The sequence below is a fragment of the Etheostoma spectabile genome, chromosome 5, assembly GCF_008692095.1.
Source record: "Etheostoma spectabile isolate EspeVRDwgs_2016 chromosome 5, UIUC_Espe_1.0, whole genome shotgun sequence".
In the NCBI taxonomy this organism is placed as follows: Eukaryota; Metazoa; Chordata; class Actinopteri; order Perciformes; family Percidae; genus Etheostoma; species Etheostoma spectabile.
In genome coordinates, this window is record NC_045737.1 from 18,598,513 (window position 1) to 18,614,607 (window position 16,095).

Consider the following 16,095-nt stretch of genomic DNA (forward strand, 5'->3'; position numbering starts at 1 on the left):
ATATATATATAAATAAATATATATTTAGAGTGTGTGTGTGTGTGTGTGTTCCCAGTATTAAACATTTTCCCAAGGCCTTTTGGGGAATTACAAATGATCTTATATTAAATTATTAAATCATATACATAAGTTTTACTTCCCCAATATACCAATATAAACATACATAGACACCACACACATAAACAAACACACACACACACACACGCACATGCACACACACACACACACACACACACAAATGAATGCTACATGTGAGATGTATTTACAGTTTTACTGTACTGTACAATTTTACTCAAATGCACACAGATTTCCTCATGTTTCTTTTGGTTGAATTATCACAATATGAAACAATGTGCAAACTTTATTTAACAATGAAAACAGAAGATTTATCAAAAAAATGTCTACAAATCTTAAAGAAATAATTAAAAGTTGTGGTTATTATTTGCATTCTTGCTGATAGTTATTAGATAAGAAGACTGATAACAGATTGACTATGATGTTACAGCCAGCAGCTGGTTAGCTTAGCTTAGCATAAAGACTGGAAACTGAAGGAAATAGCTAACCTGGCTCTGTCCAAAATGAAAAGAAATCTGTCTACCACCATGTGTAAAATCACAGATTTTGTATGGAAAACTAAAGTTAGGTAAAATGTGTTAATTGGTGAGCTTTAGTGGTTCTGGTATTCAGATTTAGTTTCTATTGGACAGAACCAGGCTAGCTGTTTCCAGTCTTAATACTAAACTAAGCTAAGTGTCTCCTGGCTCCAGCTTCATATTGAGCAGACAGACATGAGAGTTGTAATGATCCTCTCAGCTAACTAGAAACAGAATAAATGTATTTCACAAAATATCAAACTATCCCTTTAAAACGGTAATTGTTCTGGGCTTCAAAACAACAATTTGGAGGTAGAAATACATCCTAAAAGTAAAATGAATAAAAGCATGAGTTCCCCAATCTGGCCAAAGGAAGTGTTTGAATCCCACCTGAGACGAGGAGGGACCCCAGGACAGAGTTGGCAGTTGGTACTGATACAAAACATCATCAGTGCAGATTTACAGTAACTTCATCTATAGAAGTTAAAACACTTCTACTGCTAAGGCACCAGCAACATTTAATGTTGCAATTAATTAGTGCAACTGATGTAGAATTGCATAATACAAAACATTTCATGACGTCACCTTTTGATCTAGAAAACAGTAATAGGCATTTTTTCTGACAATATATAGACCAAACAGTTGATTGAAAAAATAATTAGCAGATTCATCTTTTATGACATGACTGTTAGTTGTAGCCCTAAAATGACTGGCAATTTCCTGGTGAAACACTATGAGAAAAAAACACAACACATGACAAAAAGCATTCAAAAGAGATTCAATTCTTCTTGTTATGTGTTATATTTTTTTCTCATGTAACTTACAACTGCTTTTGAATATTTTTGAGACATTGCTTGATTGGTACAATGTATTATTGTCTTTGAACTGAGCCTATTGAGATACATATATGGGAATTGACGTAATGAAAATTGATCATCCAAAACATACATTTAAAAACATCTGGAGTCAGTGGTGTCTGTATCAGTTAGACTTGTGTGTCCGTTTGGTCGGTATGAGATGCTGATAGGCAAAGCAGCGGTTGAAAATGAGAATGTGTTTTTGGCTAGGGGTTACACACCAATGTGAGGCCAAAACACTCTTTGTTGACACCCAGCCTTAGCCAGCTCCTTTACCACTAATGGAGCGAGCTGGAAAATCAAACTTTTACCAAACCCCGTAGGGAGGAGGGCCAAAACATCATGGCCAGCAACACAACTTAGCAAAGATTGTTCTTGCTCGGGGTTTAACTTCTGGATATTTACCAGTGTTGCCACAACCGACCAAATGGCTTTGCTCGCATCTTTCTCCGTCGCCATTACAGAAATACAACTCAAACTAGTGTACGACCTCACCGTCATCGTTCTCAGCCACTCCCTCTGTTCACTGATTGGAACGGGAAATATTTAACCAGCGAAAACCCACAAATATACCGCAAACCCAAACAGTGTACTGAAGTTAAATTAAAACTGAGCAGAAGTACATTTCTAGTGGGTCTAAGTGTGGAAAGGCATTACTTTTGTGTTAGTCTATACTACACTACTCTACTATTTTTGAGGAAAACACAAGATATCTTACCTTTAAAAATCATGCAGCCCAAATATGATGCCTTTTTGTTTCGGTTTGTGGATTTTGCACTTGCAACAGTTTTTGACAATTCTAACTTAATAAAGAGACAAAATGCAGTTGTGGTTCTCACACGCGCGCACACACACACACACGCACCATCACTGGATACAACTGCATCAAAATGGGAAATTAATATTCGCTGTCAAATATCCTGAACTCTATCCTCACTCTAATCCCATGTGAACTACACAGCTGTTGCTCAGCAGCATCCTACGTCTCAATGTGCGTCACTAAAGCAGCTTGCGTTGGCTTTATCTCCACTCCCTCCAATCCCCTTGGCTGCCTGGTGAGGCTAAGGTTGCTCTCTTTGCTCATATGTTGAGGTCTCCCTCAAGCTTGGTGAGGTCGGTGGCCGTCCCCATGAACATGCTGCGTCCTCGCTCCAGCCGACTCTTCTTGTCCGTGAGGCGGAAGGCCTCCATGAACTCGTCGATGTCGATGCTGCCGTCCTGGTTGCGGTCAATGGTGACGGCCAGGTCAGAGATTGCATCATCTGTGATCTCCATCTTTAGGTAGACACTCAGCAGCTTCCAGGTCTGCCGGAAGTCCTCGATGGTTATGAAGCCTGGGAGGAGGACAAGGTTAAAGGTTGAAGACGCAGGGTAGAAAAGAGGAGATTAGAGATGCAGGGATAGAAACAGAAGTGCTGATAGAGTAAACAATGTGTGTGATCAGAGTTGGGGGATGAGGAGGCCATCAGTTGACATCAGTGGCCATCAGTAGGTTAATCCTTGTCTTAACTGGGAGGATTCAGGAGGCCGTAGCCTAATGTGGCCTCTTATGCATGTTACAGTTAGATTAACAGAGGCGGTACTCTGAGTGTCTGTATTGTCTCCAACTGGACACAACAGACACTTTGAACAGCCCTGACACACTTTTCACCTCCACTGTCTCTCATTGGATTGTCTCCATAAGTCAGTACAGTAATTTTATTAATGTGTTGACCATAAAGTCGTTTTTCCCTTTAAGTGGGAAGAGGACAAAATACGCTGCTTATTAAAAACATAAAGAAGCCAGTGGTGTGTATAGATGTTCACAGTGTACATGTAACTTGTTTCAGTGATGAATAAATAGTTTTACCTGAGTTGTCGGTGTCTACCATTCTGAAGATGGTCTCCAAGGTGGAGCGGTGGCGATATAAAGTCTCAAGTAGACTTTGGTCTATGTGCTACAAGAAAACCAAGTGCTTTCATTGTTATGTGAACAGTATTTAGGTGTGTTTGAGTTAGTGTGTCTGATTGAAAGATATGTATATACAATATCCTTGAATCAAACACTAGTCTTTCTATGACGACCATCTACAGCTAGGTAACTCACATCTGTGTTTGTTCCTTTGATGGCGAGATCATTGAACCACTCGTGGTAGTTGATCATGCTATCACTGGTTTTACTGGTGACCAGCTGAGAGTAGAGCATTCTCCAGGGCAGACCGAGGTGCATCACACTCTCCACTGCAGTGGCCCAGTCGTGTACACTCACATAACCTGACGGAATTAGAAATGCATTTTTTCAAAACAGGTCGATGAACATTCCAGAAAAATCGACTCCAAAAGCATCCAAAGTATTATAGTGGGCAGATAGTATTATCGGCCCATATTTACTTATATATTAGTATTGGCACATATGTTATTTAAGAAATAATGAGAGATTTCAGTACAGAAATTGAGAAACAATGTTGTCTTTACAGACTTTGATATTTACTTATTATGTACATGCATGAATTAAAATAAATCCCAGAACAATAAAGGTTTCTGTGAAACTCTCAGGTGTTCCTGGAAGGACTTTTGCTAAACCCCAGGTTTCTTTTTCAAAATGGGGATTAAAAGTTCGGAGCTCACATTTCTCCCTAGCCAGACATTGTCTTTTGATAACTCCGAGGGAAAGTACACAAGAGATCTGTAATAAAATGAAGTAACACCCGATCCGTTGAGAACTGAACTGGTTCCCGACAGTCACACTACACACCTGTGTTCTTGCTGTCGAACATTTTGAAGGCACAGACAAGGTCAGATTTGTGCGCAAACAGCTGCTCCCGCAGGACTTTAAGGGCTGAGCGCTCGGTTCGTCCAACACTGCACACAAGATAACAACAAATATAACAGATAATGAACAGAATTAAAGGCAGAACAGTGTTGTTTTACACAATAGTTATCTAAAAACTGTGCTTTTCTATTAAACAGAACTTTATGTCTGGGAATGTGTTGCCTCTCCTTTAAAATTCCTTGTCTTGTCTAATAGTTCTTTTATAGAAATACATGAGAAGATCAATACAACGTTCACGTCCCTACGTTAAATGTAAATCTGCAACCAGCAGACGTTTAGCTTAGCACACAGACTGGCTCTGTCCCCATGTAAACTAACAAGATATATATTATATATTTATGAGATTTAAAGCTGCTGGTAGGTGAATTTGATCGATTATGAATCAGATAGATCGTTATGTTTTGTACCGAGCAAGGCTAGCTTTTTCCCCTTGGTTCCAGTCTTTATGCTATGTTAAGCTTATATGGCTGCTAGTTGTAGCTTAATACTTAATGTTCAGTAAAAAAAGAAAATATGCATATTTACCAAAATATTGAACTCTTGCTTTTTTGGTTTCAGTGTCTTACATGCAAAGACTTGCTAATTTAATCTATTTTGCATAATTGTACATTGCACACTTTTGGGTTTTGAACAAAACAAGCAATTTAAAATGTTGCCTTTAGATCTGGAAATGTGTAAAAAGCATTTTTTCTTGTTTTTTTGTTTCTGACATTTTATAGACAATTAACTGATAAATGGCAAAAATAATCAACAGATGGACTAGTTGTAGCTCTGATGATTTACATTGTTTAGATGAATATTTTGTGTTCTTTTTACCTTTGTCTCACGGTAAGCTCTCGGATCATGCTGCTGGCCTGGTACTGAATTAAATAAGGCACAAGGTCTGGACCCAACTTCACGTAGGCCCCCCTGTTGCTTCCTACATCGTAGTAATTGGAGGCGGAGAACAGAGTGAGGACCTAAGTCAAATGAAAGAAAGGTTACATGTTTTAGTGAACTGGGAAAACATTACAGCGTCTGTGGTCTGTCAGTGTCTGAGTTCACCTTTCGGTTGTGGCAGAACTCGTAACCGTCCTGTTTACACTCGTGGGAGCGGATGATTAGTTGCAGGTTGTGTTTGTTCAGGAAGTCCTCTGTGACGTCGGGGCCCCAGTAGCAGCCTCCGCCCCGCACCTCGTTGGGCACACAGCCATCCTGGTTCATCGGGTCGCTCCACAGCAGGTCCAGGATCTGTGGACATACGGTAAAGACAGGAGGGAGAGATTTAATTTTAAACCTTTCTGATTGTTCAGTGAACAAAAGAAAACAATAATCAACTCCACTTTTAAACTAACATTTATTAGAAGTCCTTAAAAGTACTATGGTTGATATTCACTGCATAAACAAAAATATTTCTGTAATCTTTAATTCGGAATTTCAGACTTAAAGAGATAATTTGGATCTTTTAAAGTGGAGTTGTATGGAGTACTCATCCATAGTCAGTATATTCCAGTAATTTTATAACCTACAGTAAATGGTGGTCAGCAAACTATCTTTTTAAAGTGCCACAAGCAAAGCATTTTAAATTTATAAAATAATGTCTTATTTTTATGACTAAATAAGTTATTTTAAGATGCAGTTACTTATGTTAGTGGTAGATGGTAACACCTAAATACGTCCCTTACAATTCAGATAATTCACTGACTAGGTTACCCTAAATTGTAACGATTGCGCATGTTTGGACTTGAACCAGCACCAAGTAACAGAGTCAAATGAGACCATTGACTTCTAAAGCCTGTACGTAATGTGGTGACGGTGGAGAACTCACGGCAGAGGGATTAATGACGAAGCATGCAACAATCCACAACAGGTGAGTGTTTATCACTGGAGTGTTTATCAGGACTGATTTAGTCCACTGGGACAGAGCCCAGACAAAAATAACCTTTTTTTCTACAAGACAAAGTCACTAATTAAATATCTCACTTAACCCCTGAGAACAAAAAATAAACAAACAACAAACTCACTCACAGAGCAAAACCATTAATGAATGATGACATTCATTCCTAAATATGATTATTTGAAAACATATACACTCTCTGCTCCCATCTTACCTCAAACACAACCCCTACCGGGTAACTTGGAGAGGATCTGTGTCAGAACCTTGTTCTGTCCTGGGTCCCCTCCTCCTTTCGCTGTACACCAACTTTCATGGTTCTGTTATTCACCCACATGGCTTTTTCTACCACAGCTACGCAGGCGACACCCCAATAATTCTCTCATTGAAATCTCTCATTGTTGAATCTCAACCTTGACAAGACTGATCTGCTTTTCCTCTTCTACCCATGACCTTTCTATCTTAATTGACAACTCTGCAGTAGGCCCCACCCAGACTGCTAGGAAGCTACACTGCAAAAAAGGGTGTCTAAACATAAGATGAAAACACTAAATCATTGCTAAAAACAGGTGAAATTATCTGTCCATGCAGCAAGATAATTTCACTTGACAAGCTTGCTTGATTTGAGATTATAGTGTAAAGTTGAACACTCAAAATTCACTCTTAAAACAAGATAAATTATCTAACACTTCTAAATCTAAGATTTTTTCTCTTGGTAAGAACCAAATAATTTGCAGTGTAGGTGCGACACCTAACGACCAACTCTCCCTCACTGCCAACATTGCTGCAACAACCCGATGGTGTAGATACCTGCTGCACAACATCAGAAGACTATACTGCAACTCCCTGCTGGCTGGTCTGCCTGCATGTGCTATCTGACCGCTGCAGCTCATCCAGAAAGCAGCAGCTTGACTGGTCTTTAACCTACGTAAGTTCTCTCACACTACGCCGCTCCTCCGCTCCCTTCATTGGTTCCCAGTTGCTGGCCGCATCCACTTCAAGACATTATGACTTGCTTACTGTGCTGCAAATGAATCAGGCCCAATTTACATTCAGGACATGGTTGAACCTCAGACCCTAGCCCGTCCACTCCGCTCTACATCGGCCAGTCTCTTTTCTGCATGCATATTTTCTGACTGCACCTTGGCTAAGAAAATAATATTTATTTTTTAAAAGCACTTAAATGTGGCACTTTGTAGTTTGGCTGATTTGAAGCTAATGTACTTCTTTGTGATTCTTGCTGTTTGGAGTTTGTACCTTCATGGATTAAAGCGTCAGTTAAATGTAATGACATTCACTAATTACACAAACATGTAACCGGGCCTAACAAAAAACTGAACGTGCTTTGATTATTTATATGTGGGAAAAGCCTGAGGACAGAAGAACATTTAGAAGATTAGTGTCTCTTTAAAAGTGTGGCAAAAAGACATTTTCTTTTCAAAATCTGACATACACTTATGTGTATTTTATTTTGTAATTGTGTAACTAAAACCACTGCATACGTTTGTCTTTGTGCATGTGTAAAAGTATTGATTTATTTATTTTGTTTTGCCTTTTTATATTGTTTTCTGAGTATGTACTTTTTATTTTTCTGTTAGCTCTGCTGCGTTTTAATAGTATTTTTTGTGCATAATGTATATTGTTTTTTCTGAATTTAAATAAGGTTTATCATTTTACAATATTGTAGTTTCGATCATGCAAATAAACACACTGGAATAACCACTGATGTGGGACTTTACAAAGATGAGAAAAACAAAGATTTAAACTACGTAAATGTGGGAACAGTCTACTTTTCAGCAAACAAATACAATAGAAATGTATCTCAAGTATCTGTGCAAACACCTCGCCTCGCTACTCATTCATCACCTGCTTCCACTCCTCGTTGGAATTTTCACTGGTGACAGACTCAGCCTGAGTCGTCTCATTTTCTGGTCTGTTGATTTCCTGGATGGAAAAGGACGGTCTCCTGCTGTGGAGCTCCACATCATCCACCGTGTTAACTTTGATCAGTCCGGAGAAGTCCTGCAGCGAGCGGTTCTGGAAGATTTCACGGACGAGGGGTTTGGGATACGTGAGGGAGGTCCGACGCTGGCTGAGCTTGTTGTGGGACGAGACGTCCTCCTCTGTCTCTACGTCAACGGACGATGCTGCTGAGACTTGATTCCTCTTCTTTGGAGGCCTCAGGGCTGAGACATACTGGGATAAACAGAGGAGAGGAGAGCTGTAAGGGATTTTCAGAATAATTGATTAGATTATTGAAATGAACATACAGTATGTGCGTTTGACAGCTCACACTATGTCTGTCCACTCGGGCGAGGACACTGAGGTCTGTGGTGTCGGAGATCCCTCCGTGGAGTACCAGCACCTTCTGGTCGATCACCGTTGCTAACGGCAACCAGCTGAAAATCTCCTGAAGCAACTTCAGGATCCGTTTGCCATGCATCTGAGGACAAACAGTGATTTTCCTTATCCTCCTCTTCTTTTTTCTTCAGTTTTATGGAAGTTTGTTGTCAACATGTATTAGCGTATCTTACAGGTTACTTGATATCTAAGTCTGTGCTATTCTTCTTTTCTTTTTGAGGTATGCATTCGTTCATTTTTTCTAAGTGTGAACTTGTTAGTAATTCTTTGTTGGTTGTTTCATTTAAACAAGTTTACATTTATTTTTGTATTTATGTGTAAATGTTAGTGTGTAATAAAGTGCTAACAGAACAAGTTAATACAAGAACAGCGGCACAAAAACTACCAAAAGAGATCATATAAATAGACATACAATAAAAACAAATTAAACTACCAAATAAATAATAATATATTTCTTTGCAATGTGATAATTTAGCTTTTGGTCCCTCATAGAGGACCAAGTTCCTTTTTTTCCTACGCATTTATTCTCTGTTTACCTTCTCTGTTTAAATATCAATTTATAATCTTAATTGATGGGAGATATGCTACTAGGAAATAAAATAGAAATAAAGTTAAAATTAAATAGGGGTTAACAACAACTACTAGGAATAAGCCCACATCCAAACTGGGATTTAAACAAAACGAAAGCACATTATGCAGAAAAGTTTTCATAACTTCTTTTGTCGACAAGAATAACTGGTTTTAGTTCAATTTTGCAATGAAATTATTGCTCATGGTGTAGCAGGAATTCAAACTTCCTTTTATCTTAACCAATGACAGTAAATCTAAAACATTTGGGATATCTTTCGAGCATCTTGACCTCTCTAGTCTCACATTGCCAGACCCATCTCCACAGCGCTAGGACCTCTCTGACTCATCAGAAGCCAACAGAGTCAGGTGTCATGTGATTTAATTACCTCGAATCCTCTTAGCCAGGAGGAGGAGTGCCCAGTATCGTAGAAGCTAGCCTACGTCAAGCTTAACTGGGAATGTGAAACCAATTGAAATTTGCTGCTCCAAGGATAGAAGAGATTAGAACACACTTTGGCTGTGTTGGCTAGTTTGACTTATGGTGATGAGGAGTTAATACCGAGCAGTAAACAAACAAACAAAAGAGTGTGTTGAGGTTTGTATGGTGATATAAACGTACCTTGTATTTAGTCAGCACTTCCTTTGTGAAGCCGTACCTACATCGGCCAGAGAAAAACAGGATAAGAGTTAGAAATGAAGTTGTCGTTGTTGTAGATTCACTGCCCCCAATTAGATGTAGTTTTACCTCAGGTTGACTATATGGTCCTCGTGGTTTCCTCTGTTGAGGTGGACGTCACTCGGATAGACAAGCATGAATGAAAACAGGATGAGGAGGATCTCGATGGAGTCGTTGCCTCGGTCTACAAAGTCTCCGTTAAACACATAGGGCTTCTCCATGGATGGCATGTCATTCTGTCATGGAGGCAAATAGCTGTGTTAGAAATTCATTCTGTAATCTGAATGTGAACAAACGAGAAGCCACAGCACACAGGGTGAAACCACGGATTCTGTTTCACTCGCTAATTCAATTGTTGAAGTAAAAAACTGCAGCAGCTAAACAGCTTTGTTTTAATCAAAAACTAGTAAGAAGGTAAACAACACATTGATTTATTCTTAAGTTGATCAATGCATTATTAATCAGCAATATTTTGTAAATAATCAGTTAATCATTCAAGCGGATTAAGCAAGAAAGAAATCTAAAAAGGCAACTCAATTTTAGCTTCTCAAATGTAAGAATTTGCAGATTTCTTTCCATTTTACAGAATTTAATATAGAATAGTGGAGTTTGGGAGATGTGGTCAGATATAAGAGACACCTTAGTGATTTTGTCTTCTTTTTCCTTTATATTCCACAGACTAAAGAATCAGTTAAATGGGGGAAAAGAATTAATCAAATACATTATTAAGTCATAGCACTGCAGTTCTATTGATTTACTTTAAGTACAGGAGGAGAGTTTTTTTTGATTAAAATAATAAAATCTGAGAACTATAGTCTACTGATGCCTCTTAAATAATTATAGCTCATAAGCGAAAAAACAAGCATATATTCAGTTAGTTTAGGATTTGTGAAATGTTAAGATTTAAGAAGATGAATGCCAGACCTTGTAGAAAATGAGCAGCAGGTCTTCTAGTTGTCCGTGCAAGTCACCTGCATGGTGTGAATACATTAACAGAGTTCATTACACAGTTACATAACAATAAAACACATAAATCACAACAATAACTACAAACTGTCTACATTTCTGTCAGAAAGTTGTTGGAACTAAAAAAAAAGTTCTTATTGATCGAATCTCACCACAAATAGTGATTTCTTTGCTTTGGCAGGTAGCGATGCGGTTGATATTGGGCAACATCCGGATCTGTTTCAGCGTCTCAAGCAGCAGCTGGAGGACGTAGCGCGAGTGCAGCTGCTGCTGGGAGAGAGACTCGTCAGCAAGAAGGTTTCAGACACATGAACAGGTAGGCATATTTCCGTGTTTGATAACGGCTGCGATATTGCGATTCATGCATACATGCTGTTTATTTTTCATGCACAACAACACACTAATGATACATGTTATGTAAAGATTGCTTTTCAATAACCTTAAAGACATATTTAAAAAAGTAAGTCAGTAATTCAGACAGAAAATGTCAACAGTAGCATTGGCTTCGGCTGACACTCGCTCTGTGGAAATTGTACTCAACACTAAAAAGACAACTTAGACTCCTTAAACTCATAGATATGATTTTGCATATGAATTATACAGTAACTATTAAGACAAATACTAGGTGTTGTTAAGATTTTTTTTTAATGCTGCCTTAACTGCCTTTTTGCTATGCAAGGTCAATATCCGGCTGTTGAAACTCAGTTCACAGTAAAATGTCATTAAAAATAATTAATGATCTGCCATTCGGTCAGTTTTAAGTAAAATATCAGAATTTAAAATGCTGGTCATGTTATTTCCGGTCCAGTGAAATTGGAGCATCTATCCTCTGCAGTGATACAAAACCACTGAATTTGAACATGAGCTGTGAGTGAGGGAAAAGGTTTTTTAGAGACTGGAATGTAAAGCCGTTGTGTGCACATACCTTCTTGTTCCTAAAGGCCTCCACCAGCCCGACCGCCTGCTCTACCGTCAGAGGGAAGGTGAGGTGAGGTCCTGAGTAAATCTCTGGCACTTCTATTTTCTTATAGCAGAAAAACCTCTCCCACTCTGCGTCCTTGCAGACTTCGTTATCTCTGAAGATGTGCGAGATCAAATTCCCTGGAAGAAAGGACGAGACAAGAGCTCAAACTCAGAGATTCAGGGACATTCCTGAACAATAAAGTTTGTCCGTTGAAATTTAAAGTCTTACTCTCATTGCTTGTAGGTGTGAAATTGTCCATGAGGTAGCCGAGGAAGTTATAAAGCTACACGGAGAGGAGACGTGAAAGTTGAGCCGTTACTTTGAGAATTACTCTACAGCGAACGGACAGAACTAAACTGGTTCATCTGTGGTAGTTTCTCACCTTTATCTGAGCCTGTTCTCCTGAGTATTCGATGGACTGAAAGATGTGCCAGGTGTATTTCCGTCTCATCTCTGTGCGGGCGACATACTGACGATACCATCGCTGAATGAGGATGGCTGATTTTATAGCTGAAACACAAACAGGTGATCAGACAATATCAAACACTGCAGAGATCCAGGTGGAGCAGATGATCCACTTCTTTACAGTAAACACACACCACAGCTATGCAGGATTTTCCTAGGTGGAAATATCTTGAAATGACACAATGCTGAGCAAGTTTATTTACAGATTTGTATGCCGATTAACCGAGTCAAATTATACAATTTTAAATGCTATAATCAATCCTGCATTAAGTGATATCAGATATTCGTCAACACAATGGAATCACTGGAACACGCACCTGTATCTGTTTTAATTATTGGGCATTGCAATTTGTAGGTTTGTATGTATGTGTGTATCTTTTAAGATATTTTTGGGGATCAGTTTGTCTACATGTATTTATGTTTGTGTTTGGTCTGAACCCCTTTTGTAATGTGTTGGGTGTACTTTTTTTTAAATCTGGACCTTGAGTCTGTAAATAAAGAAATATATATATATATATATATATATATATATATATTATAATATATAATTTTATTTATAATGGCTAGCGCCCTTTTCAAAACCTTTGCTGTTAAAATTAATAAGAAAATGATGACTACAATACAGCAACAATAATTGTTTAAGTTATTGACACGAGAGTGTGATATTGCCTACACTTGCCAAATTGTTGAACATGTCAAGATCAGAAAATAACCAATATAGCAGAATATCAATTCTACGTTTCTCTTTCATGTATGTGGCGCTACTTTTAGTGGATTTTGTCTCTAGTGTGTTTACTTCAGTTCTACCTGATTAAAATATCTATGACAGTCTTTTCTGTTTAAGCTGGTGGGACGACCAATTTGATTTTGTTTAGATTCTTCATCCACTAGCCCTGAGCCAGACAAGTGTAGTTTGAGTTCACATTCAACATCCGGCAACACAACAACAACACAAAATAAGACAGGTGTAGCTTACTTGTGACAGCTGCATGTGCGCGGAGCAGAAAGACAAAAACAAATACTGATACATTCATACACCCCACGTAATAACCAGATTACAATTATAGTGCAGAACAAGGTAGATCACTCAAGGGACATTGTGGTGATGAGTTGTGTAAATCTGAGAAGGTTAAGAGTGTATCAGTCTGTGGTTTGAAGCTGGCAGAAGGATCATAGGTACCTTTTCCGGAGTTTTTGTGGAACTGGTTGGACTTTGTGACACCACATCCCATGACTGTTCCTGTTTAGAACACCAAAAAAATCATCACATCAGCTTAAAGCTACTCTGTATTTACATGCATTATTTAGGCATAAGAAAATTAATGCAAAATGTCTTTCTTAAAGAGATAGGCTATATGACTTTTGGATTCACACAACTGACTATACATATATTTTCAGACTCTCCATACACACATAAAATAAATAACTCTGCAACAGTCTTGGCCTATAAGTAACCCATTCATTCACAAAGCGGAAAGAAGAACCTGGCTTGTCAGCAGCGGGAGAGCTGAAGCTGGGGGACGTTTGGCCTTTTAATCTTGTTATCTGCTGTTCATGCCTCATCTCTGTGATTGGCCTCAATCCTGCGGCACTGTTTTTATCTAAGTCCTATGAAGTCTTAAATGAAGCAATGTATGAAACTGAGGAGGTATCTATATCTTCATGGCCTGAAGTTATTTTTGCTCAAATGGACAAATTAAATCATTTGTACAAGTTCATCTGTTGTTTTAGGTAAACAAAATATGCCTATTTAAAAAAAGAAAAGCAATTATAGCTTGGGCCTTTATATCTAAAGGTAGTAGATTTCAACAAACTGTCTTTGCAGTTAACTTTCTTGCTGGTTTTGGCATACTTAAAGTAACAGATGGGTGGCTTTTGTCACATGTAAAGATATAGCAGTGTGCTGATTAATATATTATCTTCCTTATCACAGCCTCTAAACTGTACTACAAGGCAAACTTGACATTTGAAGTGGACTATACTATACTTTGAGTAATCCTTGAAACAGGTCTGGAATTTAAAGTTGTTTCAGATTTTGTGGTGATCTAGTCAAGATCTCATCTAATTTCATGTCTTTATCTGCTCATTTTGAGATAACTGAATGTATCTAAGTGCTATAGAAATCTAAAAACAAAACAAAAAGGGTATTCTAAATGCAATCATTAAAACAGCCGTTTACTTACGTGGTCACCTCCTCTATCCAGTCACCAGCTCCCAAGTTGTTTGGCTCTAAGTTTCAATAAGTATTTAAACAGCCATTTGCTCTGTTTCATTCTCCACCAATCCAGCAGGATCAGGTCGAGAACTGCAGGAAGTCAATCAGACTGGTCCTCATACTGTGGGGGGATGAATGACAGCAGCACCCAGTAACTCACTACAGAGGCCTCATGTAGGAAGCTCCCTTGTTCGGTGCAGAAGCTAGTTTAGTTTAAAGTCCCTTGACGTGATCGCATAATGAAGGCACCAAGCCACAAGGGGATTACTTGAGCTAATGACTTGATGGGACTAGACTTGTAGTATTATAAGAAGATGGCAAAGAGCAGGATGACACATGGGTGGCAAAAGGGATGCATGCATCTGGGACCTGGGTTTGGTCTTGTTTTAAATACAAGTGCGTATGTGGTCAGGTATTTGTATATATCTTTACTATCGATGCCTAATGAGGACACCATCCATGTTTAATTTGCAGCAGTAAGTGTTGATATGGTCCATAGACAGTTCTGTTAGGTATGTTCATGGCAGGCTGGAAGAAAAGCAAAACACCTTCCCCCCCAAAAAAAAATTATACTGGCTTGTATGATTAATTTGAGAATGTTTCAATATTTGAGTAGGCCTATAGTTTCTTTTGACCTCAAATGTGTTCGGCAAATTTAAACCCAATAAAAACTGCCACGCACTTGCAAGTCTATTAATAATAATAATAATAATAATAATAATAATAATAAATAGATGCACAAAAATACCAGTCCAAATCTTTATTTTGTCCGACAAAAATAGCAAACAAGCAAATATTACATTTGATAAGTTGTGGGGGGTAGCTAGGCTATTTCTAACCTAATACAGCCATGTTTTTGACTGATTAACAAATCAGTCACTGATTAGCAGTTAACGTTAGCTAAGTTTTCTGACGAACGGCTAACCAGTTAGCATACATGTAACTGTAGTTTTTCAGCCGCTGCGGCATTTACTTGATAGGATTATGTAATGTCATCCTGCGTATCACTAAAACATAATTTTAAATCCGTAAAATTCATAACTTTTAAAAACAGTTGCTTTACAAACATACCTCAACTCTACAGCTCTTGAACACCTCCTTCACTGAACGTATGAAATTGAAAGCCAAAAGGCATGGCGAAGGTGAGTTCGGTAATGTTTACTTATGTAGGCTACCATTACGACATGGGAAAAGATTTCGCTTTAAATTATTATTCAAACTGCCAGAGGAATTTTAAAGCCAATGTGTTGCCGTACTGTTTTTATAACAATTTTACTTTTATTCCATGCCTAATGCTACCTAGTCTACTACTTCCTCGTTGTCATTTGCGGTTTCTGTAAACTGGTGCGTTTTAGGTTCCAAGACAAGTGCAAAAGCACACTAGTGAGTGATAGTGACATTTTTTTTATCACGTTTTTATAATACTTTATTGTGTTAATACATATCACTAGCCCAGTTCATATTTTAAACATCTTGACATCCTTCACCGAAAACACACGGCATGCATAACAATTTGGTAAAGTATATGTTACCTTCATAGTGTGCCAATATTCACACATACATAGGCTACATCTAAATTCATGCATCCAATGCCAAAAAATACACATAATCGATAAGAGAAAGAACATAAAGCCTACATACACACCTATTTACGCATACACATACATATTTACATACACATGTAGCCTACACACATCCATATACAAACACACGCACACACACACACACACACACACACACACA

The 16,095-nt window shown here is 38.3% G+C and overlaps 2 protein-coding genes across 2 annotated transcripts in view; one reads left to right on the forward strand and one right to left on the reverse strand.

The window, feature by feature from the left end:
* Positions 1-296: 296 nt before the first annotated feature.
* On the reverse strand, positions 297-14,578 carry ppef2a (protein phosphatase with EF-hand domain 2a). Its single transcript, XM_032515510.1, has 18 exons — positions 14,321-14,578; positions 13,318-13,377; positions 13,114-13,122; positions 12,055-12,182; positions 11,901-11,955; positions 11,634-11,809; positions 10,861-10,975; positions 10,667-10,713; positions 9,812-9,978; positions 9,686-9,722; positions 8,429-8,578; positions 8,002-8,331; positions 5,307-5,492; positions 5,079-5,221; positions 4,185-4,291; positions 3,537-3,703; positions 3,300-3,387; positions 297-2,784 (listed from the first exon to the last, which is right to left on the reverse strand). Exons 2-18 carry the CDS (start codon positions 13,367-13,369, stop codon positions 2,531-2,533), a joined length of 2,211 nt encoding a protein of 736 aa, XP_032371401.1. The 5' UTR covers positions 13,370-13,377; positions 14,321-14,578; the 3' UTR covers positions 297-2,530.
* Positions 14,579-15,261: 683 nt separating this feature from the next.
* LOC116689148 (flavin reductase (NADPH)) overlaps positions 15,262-16,095 on the forward strand; it is a 6,159-nt gene continuing 5,325 nt past the window's right edge. The window contains exon 1 of the mRNA XM_032515558.1: positions 15,262-15,494. Coding sequence (XP_032371449.1) covers positions 15,486-15,494 — 9 coding nt within the window. The 5' untranslated portion in view covers positions 15,262-15,485. The remainder of the gene's footprint in view (positions 15,495-16,095) is intronic.